The 12,660-nt window shown below is 39.5% G+C and overlaps 1 protein-coding gene across 2 annotated transcripts in view; it reads left to right on the plus strand.

Moving 5' to 3' along the window:
* bmpr1bb (bone morphogenetic protein receptor type 1Bb) overlaps positions 1 to 12,660 on the plus strand; it is a 103,475-nt gene that overhangs the window by 73,685 nt on the left and 17,130 nt on the right. For both annotated transcript variants that reach the window (XR_016149413.1, XM_089126039.1), the window contains exons 7-11: positions 3,522 to 3,615; positions 3,735 to 3,873; positions 5,459 to 5,651; positions 7,073 to 7,370; positions 7,994 to 8,169. Coding sequence is in view for 1 of the 2 variants with exons in the window: in XM_089126039.1 (XP_088982165.1) it covers positions 3,522 to 3,615; positions 3,735 to 3,873; positions 5,459 to 5,651; positions 7,073 to 7,370; positions 7,994 to 8,169 (900 nt within the window). In the remaining variant the exon portion in view is untranslated. The remainder of the gene's footprint in view (positions 1 to 3,521; positions 3,616 to 3,734; positions 3,874 to 5,458; positions 5,652 to 7,072; positions 7,371 to 7,993; positions 8,170 to 12,660) is intronic.

Raw genomic sequence — 12,660 nt, forward strand, 5'->3', positions numbered from 1 at the left:
GTGTGTGCGTGCGTGCATGAGTGTGTGTGTGTGTGTGATTGAATGAGAGAGATAGAGAGAGAGATGTGCATGTGACTTCTGTGCAAAGCAATTACACATGATCTATTAGAGAGAACTTCCAGAATCTAGACGAGGAAGAAGCTGTTTCTAGAAGAGTTTTCATTTTGCAAATATTTCAGACACAACATTATTCCCAGAGTAATATTTGTGTTGTTTGAGTGTTATTACAGCTTGGAGGTTGCAGAAGGGTTGCTAGGGAGATCAGGGTGGTTGTCATGTTGTTTCTATGTAGTTTTCCTCACTTTTTTATTATTCTAACGTGGAAAACAGTCGTCTGAAGAATAGGAAAATGTGTTTTACAAATAACTGGAATATGACCGTCTGATAGCATTACTGTGTATGATCAGAACACATCTCTCTCTCTCTCTCTAATACACACACTCACAAAAAAACATTCTCACACACACACACACACACACACACACACACACACACACAATTTTCAATTCAATTCAATTCAAATTGCTTTATTGGCATGACTGTACATATTACAATATTGCCAAAGCTTGTAACACATAGTATAGTGAAGACAGTAAAAATAACAAAGTATTATAACAACTTAAATTAAAATGTACAAATTAAATTAATTGCAAAAAATAACAGTGTAACAGATTATAATTTCTATGAACGTTTGTTACCACAGTGTTTTGACATATATATACACACATTACTAAGGGTCACTGTGGTGGACATTAGGGAAACACACTGAGGTCACACACACACACACTCACTCACTATCTCTCTTTCTCTCTCACACACACACTCACTCTCTCTCTCACACTCACTCACTCTCTCTCTCTCTCTCTCTCACACACACACACACACACACACACACAGACACACACACACTGGTGTTCTGGGCTGATGGTTTCTGACAGGTTAAACTGTTACTAACCGCAGCTCTCGGGCTGCAGGGGCTTCTGGGATTTAGGGCTGCAACTAACGATTATTTTGATAATCGATTAATCGGACGATTATTTTTTCGATTAATCGATTAATCGGATAAAAAATTTATTGCATTTTTTTGTTTATTATAACTAAATAAAACCCTAAAAACCACACTATTTTGTGTGTTAAACAATCTTCTTAATACAGACAACTTCATTATATAGAAAAACAACAAATAAAAAAAAATATATATGACTATAACCTATGACAAAAATGCTATTGTAAACTAGATTAGTGGATAACTCAGCAAAACTAAGCCTAGAAAAATCACAAGTGCACAATAATTTTATAAAATCTGAACATTTAGTGAAAAAAACATTCCTTAGTGGGGAAAAAATAAGAGACAATAAGTGTAGCACTATCTCTGGTAAAACGTTACACATTGCTCTTTGTATTGTTGTTATACATTCATGAAAAACATCGTAAAAATCAGATGCACAGCTGTTTAGTGAGGTATTGACTGTGTATTATACAGTATCTTTGCAATAGTTTATTCAGCCTTTTCTTTTAACAGTTTTAAACTTCATTTAGGCTACTGTGCACGTGAAGAACAATTATAGTGCGCCGAGTCTACTCTAGTGTTGTGATCTAACAGACACTCAGTAGAAAGTGATTAAGTTACAGCAATAAAAGTCTAGCAAGATAGTCATTATATTACGAAACCATAGACCTTTATCTACGGATCAATTATAATAATAACATTGAATCATCTTGGAAAGAGTTTCATCATGTTAACTGTTGTAACGCGACGCGCTGTTTGAACACCGAATAGAGAATGACTGACAGCCTCAGTGGAGGGAAAAGCTTACGTTAACTTGAATTTAATGACTTAAATATACATTTCTATCTCACATTATACTACAGTATGGCTTCATAAAGTATACACGATTAACGCAGGTCACCTATTTTGGTTTCAAAACGGCGAATTTGCCGAAAGGTGAATGATTTTCGTGTATGCTGCATATTGATAGCGGTTTCCTGATGCCTGCAAATTAGTTCAAACTCACGGAATCAAGAATGCGCATGCGAGACAGAAGATAATGTGCTCCAAACCGTCCGTGTTGCGCACAGACCGGCGAGGGAGAGAGACTGCGTGTGTGCCTCATGAAGCGCACGTAAGAAGCGCATGTAAGAAGCGCATGTAGCATGTAAACAATCCCCGTGACGTAATCAGACCAACTAATCGATAATGACATTCGTTGACAACGATTTTCATAATCGATTATAATCGATTTTATCGATTAGTTGTTGCAGCCCTACTGGGATTGAGTGTGTTTGTGACGCTCTAATGAAAAGGACACGCGTCTCACAGGAGCTCTTGAGTTTCCTGATGAATCTGTTCATCTGTCACAGCGCAAGACACCTCTGAGTGTGAGTGTGTGTGTGAGAGAGAGAGAGAGCGTGAGTGTGTGAGTGTACCTACTTTACCGTATTTTGGGGACAAATTTATACCCAGATATTGACCAAAACCTGACAAAATCTCCAAAAACCTCCTTTTAGAGACATCCTCATTAATAAATCTGGTATAAAAATAAAGGTTTTTAAAAATGTAAAAATGCAGGAAGTTTATGGAATGTCCCCATTTAGATAGCTAAGTAAACATGAGTGTGTGTGTGTGTGTGTGTGTGTAAGGTTAGAGTCCCAGTGAGTGGCGTCTCATCGGTGTCAGAAACTCGAGCGGAGCGTTGCAGGAAGAGGGCGATCGATCACGACTCAGTTTCCCTGAACACACACTCACCCGAGAACAGATCCACAGAAACAGAAACACATTTCAAACATGATTTTTACATTTCCTCCAGATATTGTGAGTTCGGCTGAGAAAAATGTTTTTGTGTGGTTGTCAGGTGGTTGCTATGGTGATCAGGATGGTTGCCAGGTGGTTGTTAGGGTCATCAGAGTGGTTACCAGGTGGTTGTTAGGGTCATCGGGGTGGTTGCCAGGTGGTTGTTAGGGTCATCAGGGTGGTTACCAGGTGGTTGTTAGATTCATCAGGGTGGTTGCCAGGTGGTTGTTAGGGTGATCAAGGTGGTTGCCAGGTGGTTGTTAGGGTGATCAGGGTGGTTGCCAGGTAGTTGTTAGAGTCATCAGGGTGGTTGTCAGGTGGTTGTTAGGGTCATCAGAGTGGTTGTCAGGGGGTTGTTAGGGTGATCAGGGTGGTTGCCAGGTAGTTGTTAGAGTCATCAGGGTGGTTGTCAGGTGGTTGTTAGGGTCATCAGAGTGGTTGTCAGGTGGTTGTTAGGGTGATCAGGGTGGTTGCCAGGTGGTTGTTAGAGTCATCAGGGTGGTTGCCAGGTGGTTGTTAGGGTGATCAGGGTGGTTGCCAGGTGATTGCTGGGGTTTTATTGTGTTAATAGTGCCTCGGATCACTTTGATACTCAGTGGTTTCAGCTCATAACTGAATTGATAAAATTGGTCAGCATGAGATGAAGCTGCTGCATGTCTGTAATTCACATCATGTGACTGAAGTGTGTGTGTGTGTGTGTGTGTGTGTGTGTGTGTGTGTGTGTCCTCAGATCTGGACAGCAGCATTCATTACATGGCTCTGCTCATCTCAGTGACCGTCTGCTGCATCATCCTGGTCCTCATCATCATCTTCTGCTACTACAGGTACACCATCATCTTCATCATCATCATCATCATCATCATCATCACTCTTAGGAGGCTTCAGTACACTGTAGTTGATGTCCTGTCCTCTGTGTGTGTGTGTGTGTGTGTGTGTGTGTCAGGTACAAGCGGCAAGAGACACGCGCACGCTACAGCATGGGTCTGGAACAGGACGACTCCTTCATTCCCGCGGGAGAGTCTCTGAAGGATCTGATTGAACAGTCTCAGAGCTCCGGCAGCGGATCAGGACTCCCTCTGCTGGTCAGACACACACACACACACACACACACACACACGCACACACACTTTTAAATGCATCATTATTATGCATTAATATGAGGAGAGTCTCCGCATGAAAGACCCGCGACTGCAGATCAACAAGCTTCATTTCGGTAGCTTCTTATTTAGAATATCATTAAAATATATTTAATATTTCCATATAATTTTTAAAAAAAAAAACTCAAAAGTATACTGTAGTTCAACCAAAAATGAAACTTCTGTCATCGTTTACTCTCCCTCATGGCTTTTGTAGTATAAAAGTTTTAAATAAATTCAATGTTGAAATAAAATACTAAATTTTTTTTGTAATGTAATGTTTTAATTTAATGTAATAATGTATGTATATGATGCTTTTCTCATTTAACACAATAATGACTTATAGTTATATTATTATAATATATGAAATTATATTTGGAGGGTAATTAAATAGATAATGAATCGTGTAAACATTTGAATGGCTTGACAGCCCTTATATATAATTGTAATAAATGATGTGCAATAAATGACAGTGTAATAAAATAACACACATTATACAAACACTTCATCTTTAATGTTGTTAGACAGGTTGTTAATTGCATTTAATAGATGAAGAACAACATTATCAGTTGGTCGAGGTGTTTTTATCCGTGTGTGAGTTTTCATTGTGACCAGAGCGCTTTGAACCAGTGAATCGTTTTATGAATCAGTTGATGCACGGTTTGGAGAAGCTTTGTTTGTGTCATCATTTACATCATGTGCTCTATCACATAACCCGCCGCGACGCAAGTGTGTTTAGCTAGTTTCAGCCCGACGCAGTTTGCATTTTCACGTCCTGCGCCTCTTTGTTTAAATAGTAAATGTATTTGCGTTCTCATCTGTGGCCCGTGGGCTGCTGGTCTGAGATGGAGTGTGTGTTCGGGCGCAGTGTTGGAGCGTTGCTATTTTGAGGAACTGAAATAAACTGAGCCGTTGACCAACTGCACACACACATGCACACACACACGCACACACAGTCTGCTTATAACACACAGTGATGCGCAGCAGCACACAATTCAGCCAAATGTTTTAAATAAAAGAAGTACAATGTAAAAGATTAATATTGTGTACATAAAGATATGGTGGAATCCGGCTTGTCCCGTAGATAGTCTGCTTGTGCTTTAACATCACACACACACACACACACACACACACACACACACACACACACACACACACAGAGCTTTAATCTCGAGCACAAGCAGATCCGTTTCCTATCTGGAGAAGCGTTACTTTTTTCCTCTTGCTAATTCCTCCATGTAACTAGCGAATCCGCCGTGGCGCGAGCGCAGCTGGCTTTTAAAGGGAATGGGAGACGAGACTCTGATTGGTCTATTGCACGTAACGCCTGAAACACACCCATTACTCATTAAGAGAATAGTGACAACCCTTTTAGACCATGCGCCAGGAGAGCCGACCTATTTTCCCGTCGTTAAACTAGCAAAAGTGGATTCGCACTTGCGCCTTAGCATGAGCTTAGATCGTTACAACAGGCCTCCATGTCTTTTTGTCTTCTGGTCTTAACGTGTTTCTCCCCGTGATCTGGTCACAGGTGCAGCGAACCATCGCCAAGCAGATCCAGATGGTGAAGCAGATCGGGAAGGGCCGGTACGGAGAGGTGTGGATGGGCCGATGGAGGGGCGAACGAGTCGCTGTCAAGGTCTTCTTCACCACAGAAGAGGCCAGCTGGTTCAGAGAGACCGAGATCTACCAGACCGTACTGATGAGGCACGAGAACATACTGGGTATGACACATCACATCACACATCACTCATCACATCACACATCACATCACACACATCACATCACACATCACATACATCACACATCACACATCACATCACTCATCACATCACACATCACATCACACATCACATCACACACATCACATCACACACATCACATACATCACACATCACATCACATCACACACATCACACATCACATCACATCACATCACACACATCATATCACACACATCACATCACACACATCACATCACACACATCACATACATCACATCACACATCACACATCACATCACACATCACATCACACACACACACACACATCACACACACACACACACACATCACATCACATCACTCATCACACATCACACACATCACACATCACACACATCACATCTCACATCACATCACACATCACATCACTCATCACACATCACATCACACTTCACATCACACATCACACATCACACTTCACATCACATCACACACATCACATCACACTTCACATCACACATCACATCACTCATCACATCACACATCACACATCACTCATCACATCACATCACACATCACTCATCACATCACACACATCACATCACACTTCACATCACACATCACACACCACATCACACACATCACACAATACATCACACATCACATCACACACATCACATCACACTTCACATCTCACATCACACACATCCCACAATACATCACATATCACACACATTGCATCACACTTCACATCACACACATCACACATCACACACATCGCATCACATCACATCACATCAGACATCACATCACTCATCACACATCACACATCACATCACACATCACTCATCACATCACATCACACACATCACATCACACTTCACATCACACACATCACACATCACATCACATCACACATCACACTTCACACTTCACATCACACATCACACATCACACATCACATCACACACATCACACAATACATCACACATCACATCACACACATCACATCACACATCACATCACACTTCACATCTCACATCACATCACACATCACACATCAAATCACATCACATCACACATCACACACATCACATCACTCATCACATCACACACATCACATCACTCATCACATCACATCACACACATCACACACATCACATCACTCATCACATCACACACATCACATCGCATCACATCACACATCACATCACACATCACATCACATCACATCACTAGAACTGTTAAACAGAGAGAGTAAACTAATGAAGACTAACGCTCAGGTGCCTGCATTCTCAACACTGTCAAAATAAAAGTCCTACTTCCGACACCAAATGCTAATAATGAAAAATTATGCCGCTATATCAGGTGAGCACTAGATCATATCAACATGAACCTGTATTATTCTGTGTTTCCGCCAGGATTCATCGCGGCTGATATAAAAGGTACGGGCTCGTGGACGCAGCTGTATCTGATCACAGACTATCACGAGAACGGCTCGCTGTACGACTACCTCAAATCCACCACGCTGGACACCAAAGCTCTTCTGCGTTTGGCGTACTCGGCAGTCTCGGGCCTCTGCCACCTCCACACCGAGATCTTCGGCACGCAGGGCAAACCGGCCATCGCTCACCGAGACCTGAAGAGCAAAAACATCCTGGTGAAGAAGAACGGCACCTGCTGCATCGCGGACCTGGGGCTCGCCGTCAAATTCATCAGGTGACGCACACAATACCTCTGTTTCACTAGATTTATATCACCTATCACATCAGTTATCAGCGGAACATTAAAAACAAAGAATGGTTAAAGAATTTTTTCTTAAATAAATATATAAATAAATATATATATATATATATATATATAGAGAGAGAGAGAGAGAGAGAGAGAGAGAGAGAATCTATAAACATACGTGATGGTTTTATTATTTATTTTATTTTGTTGCATTGTTGTATTTATTTTTAGACAAATATGTATATCAAACATCCTATCAGTTATCATTTTAATATTATGATTGTATTTGTATAAAATTATTAATGATGAAAAATGTATGTTTTAGTAAACTTATACATAACACCAGCGATTTCAAAGCGTGTTTTTGAGACTGTCTTTGGTTCACTGCAGTTTTAAGGAGGAAATACTCAGCAATGCTGTCCACTTATCAACTTACACATGGTGTGTGTTAAAGCGTATTAAAAACACCACATACACACATAAACAGCATTAAACGCTGGATTTTCACCACTGGGGGACTTTAAATATGTTGATTATCAAACAGTTTTATTGGGCAGGTGCCGTCGGACTGATGTTAGTCGTTTAACTGGCTGGTGTTGATTTGTTCTCAGTGACACTAATGAAGTGGATATCCCGCCAAACACACGGGTCGGCACCAAACGCTACATGCCTCCCGAGGTCTTGGACGAGAGCTTGAACCGATGCCATTTCCAGTCCTACATCATGGCCGACATGTACAGCTTCGGCCTGATCCTATGGGAGATGGCCAGGAGATGTGTGTCCGGGGGTGAGTTCAGCACACTCAACGCATTGAGAAAACTAATATTAACCTGTAGGGCTGCACGATTAATCTAAAATTGATCTGAAATAGGGTGTAACGGCCTTTAGAGCAGATTTTTGTAGCTTTTCTAAGGCATCTGGTTTGATAGATTTGTTCAAGTTTCTTTTAGTTTCCAATTAGTTTACTCGCAATACTGAAAACTAAGGGAAATCTTTTATTCCACTGTGACATTTTCAAACCAACAGGTGATACAAAATGTAAAAACACTTTCAATAAACGAATTACAAAACACTCAAGTCAGTAACCAAACAGCTAACTGGACCCATTGACTTCTATAGTATTTTTTTTCCTACTATGTAAGTCAGTTTTTTTCTCCACAAGAGGGCGCAGTTTCCAACAATAACACAGGCGTAGGTTGATGACGCTGTGATGAGCTGAATGATGGGACTTGCTGTCAAGCTGATGGATCTAATAATTCATGTGTTTTAACATTACAGTGGTATATAGCAGGTTGTGATTGCTAAAGAGACAGATATCAGATGCGAGTCCCACGAATATAAAGGAATAAGGACATTTAATTCAACCGAACAACACGCAACTTACTCAGTTTATTAGACGAATTAAACTTGTGAGGTAACGCAGCGCTGCTTCACTTGGTCTAACGCACTAAACGGCAATTAAACGTGTGTTGAAAGTTATAATGTTATTCTGTGGTAGTTCGTTTGCTATACGAAATATACGCCATACTTATAGCAGTTCGCTACATTACAATAACATACTAACCATATTCTAATATTTCATCATGTTGAGCTAACTTTATATAACATTGATTTGTTTTATGTACATTTGCTCACCTGTGCAATAAAGCTGTCAAGTCGTGACTCGTGAAGCTCTGTCGAGTCCAAGTTAGTCGCGGACGCTAGCTCTCGGCAACTCAAAAACGCCACGCTGATATTGATCCTCATTTTAGTTCTCGTTGTTTGTCCCAAAGTCTGCTTGCCATGGTCTATGTTTGAAAGAAACGATAACTCTGTCGCTAAACGTTACGCACTACGCAGTTGTCCACGTCTGTCACCATGGTTACGTCATGGCTACGGCAGTACGAGCGGAAACCGAGGATAGCGCGGATATTGCGTCATTGACAGGCGACATTTTTTTCTGGGACGGCCACTTATTTAAACCTGGAAAAAATCTTTTGCGATATTGTAAGTACACAACTGCAGAAAATATATCACACTGTGCAAGTGATTTTTGGATATTTTGTTACAAAATTCTTACATATTGTACCTTTAAGGTTTGACATGTCAAACCAAGAAACAAATTCATTAAAAACACAACTCCTCCCCCTGAAGGAGACTAACTAATGCATTTGATGAGATATCTCCCTAAATGGGCACTAATACAGTTGTTTGTGCAGAATATAAACAGTGTGGGTGAGAGGACATTAGTGATCTGCTTCTGCGATCCACACACACTCACTCGCTGTACTCTGTTTCTTATATTGTGCATTTGAAAAAGCAACACATGTCAAACATCTTTCCAAACATGAGAAGCATTTATGAACTTATGAACTATGTCTTGTCTAACAAAAGACAGCATTTAATAACATGCTTTTACTCCAAAATCCTTCTGTGAGGTGGTGTGCTTCTTAAAGGGATACTCCACTTTTTTTGTAAATAGGCTCATTTTATCACTCCCCCAGAGTTAAACATTTGAGTTTTAACGTTTTCAGATGTTTTCAGCAGATTTTCTGATATTTAGAAGAATATCAGTAACCAGACAGTTTCTGGTCTCATTGACTTCTATAGTATATATTTTTTCCTACTATGGAAGTCAATGAGACCAGAAACGGTCTGGTTACTGATATTCTTCTAAATATCCGGAAAAAACGGCTGAATGGATTCGGAAACGGTAAAACTCAAACGTTTAACTCTGGGGGAGTGGTAAAATGAGCCTATTTCCAAAAAAAAGTGGAGTATCCCTTTAAGCCCGTTCACACCGCATGTCGCGAGTCGCTCTGATGTTATTGTTAAACTGCACGTCTGGCCATATCTATAGAAAGTACAATCACAAGTAATGTAATGGTAAGATTTCATTATACATATCAATTGGAATTAGGCTTAAAAGATTTAAAAACTAATATGCTGTTGGAGTGTATTAGGCACAGCAGTGCTCAGCATATTAAATCATTAACTAGATTAACGATCAATTAATCAACAAATTAAACTCACTCATACTGTCAGCAGTTCCTGTCATTCTAATTTGACAAATGATCCGTTTTCTGGTCCCTAATAATCAACATAATTCAGGGGAAACTGTCAAATGAACTGCAGCAGTGATACAATTACAACACACAAACTATCAGAGCATGAATCAAACTCACTGAGACTGTCGACAGTTTGTTTTCCATGCAGACTTTTATTACATCCATTTATGTGGTTACAGTCAAATCATATGAAACAGTGAATCAATCCCCAGGTTCCATTGAAATGCATGGGATCATGTTGCTTTGTCGCTGCGTGTCGCTGTTGGTGTGAATGGGTTTTACACAGAGAGAGTGCCCTCTAGTGTTCAGACGGAGCAGCATTTACTCCCGATCAGCCGCTGCACTGATAAACTGTACATAAAGTAATTTCAGCCTTTGCCAAATCACATGTGTTTTAATTGCTTCTGATTGGATGGAACCGAGTTAAGCTGTGCTGTGATTGGTCAGCAGAAATGGAATGTCATTTTAGAGGCGGAGCCAGGGTTCTCAAGTTTGAGCAAAAGCTTGGAGTGAGATCACACGCGGTTAGGGGAGGAGCCATAATGAAGCCCCGCCCCCAATTTTACCCATTGTTAATAATTAACCAGAACAAATTAAAATTATAACAATTAGTAAATCTGATAAATGACAGAGCAATTCATCACATCAAATACTCTTTAATGGAGTATTACAAATATAGCTAACCAAAAATATAACAAATTGCTCCAAACAGTTTCAAACAAATCTTTAAAAATTGCATTTTGATTTTTGAATGCGTCTTCTAGACGAATGATTTATAGTGGGGCGGCTAATACCAAGATTTTCATCAGAATCGATCACTTTGCGATAAAAGCATGAAATTTGGTACGAAGGCTCACAAAGGGGGTCTGATCAGATTTAGGACCGTAGGCGCTCAAAATTTGGCCCCTGGGGGCCATGTCGGGCATTTTTCAAAATGGCCGCCAAATATGGATTTCTTAATGCGAAAATTAATTTAAAGCTGCCAGAAACCTAAAATGCAATTACACAATTCACCATAAATACATGTAAATATGACCACACTTTCACATAGAAGGTCTTTATACTTTCAAATATAAGATATGTTTAAAAAAATTGAAAATGGCCGCCAAATATGGATTTCATAATGTCATAATGGATAGACGACAGAAATTAACAATTAAAAAAGTTGCACATTTAATTATTAAACAATCTAGTTCATTTTTAAACAAAAAGGAAAAGAGGTTATGATATCTATCAGAAATTATGTACTTTTTAAATGTACATTTAAATATTTAATATTAAATTGTGAGCATATACTATTTTTACTGGGTAGTTTGTCAGGGACTCCTTTTTATTCAGTCAGTAGGTTTCATCTTGTGGTGGCCACAGTTAAATATTATTCTCTTTAAAATCTAGGGAACTGGTGAGATGTTTTACTCTTGACTACAAGTGAGATAAAGGCAAAGTCAGTTTGTGTTTCTCACTGTTACTCAGTAAAAATAGTGTAGGCTAATACTGCAAGTAAGCAAACATAACTCAGACAGGCAAATATAACATGAAATAGATTTTAGTCTGCATGAATTTAGAGTTTGAATTCTGTGAAATAAAGTAGGTGTACATTTCCACAGAATTTCATTTAGGCTGGTTGTCTAAACTAGCTGCAATTCATCCCATTTATTTCATTGTAACTCTGTGCTCTTGTATGACTTCTTTGCTCTCCAAATGCTCTAAACTTGACTATAAATATTAATTGTAAGAACTGTTGAGTCCTGCTGGATTATTTGCAAGTGGTTTAGTAGGTAGGCCTACAAATCACATTGTAGACCGAGTTTTCCTCACAAGAAAAACAAATTAGCACGATTAGCATGATTACGACAATTAGACCACTACACAAGAACTACTTTGATCCAATGCAATGACTAAAACCTTCAAATTATTTAATCCTGGATATACTGATCCCCCAACACAAATAACTGACTGGGAACTGTGTTTCATTTGTCAGAATAATACTCAAGAGCCACTCAGATGCCCATCAAATTGCCAATGGCAGGTCAATACTGAACGTTACAAAAATCTGGCAGAGAATCTATTAAAATTTGATTAACTTAAACAACGACATCTTTACAGATTGCACCGTTAGATAAAGGGCAAGGTATAGAGGCCACATTTATTAGGAACAATGCAAAATATCACAAATTATACATGTCGCCTTAGATTCAACAATCAAATGCTACAAAGAGCTGAGAAGAGAG

Source organism: Pimephales promelas, chromosome 23, assembly GCF_988280905.1.
Source record: "Pimephales promelas chromosome 23, fPimPro1.hap1.1, whole genome shotgun sequence".
NCBI classification, from domain to species: Eukaryota; Metazoa; Chordata; class Actinopteri; order Cypriniformes; family Leuciscidae; genus Pimephales; species Pimephales promelas.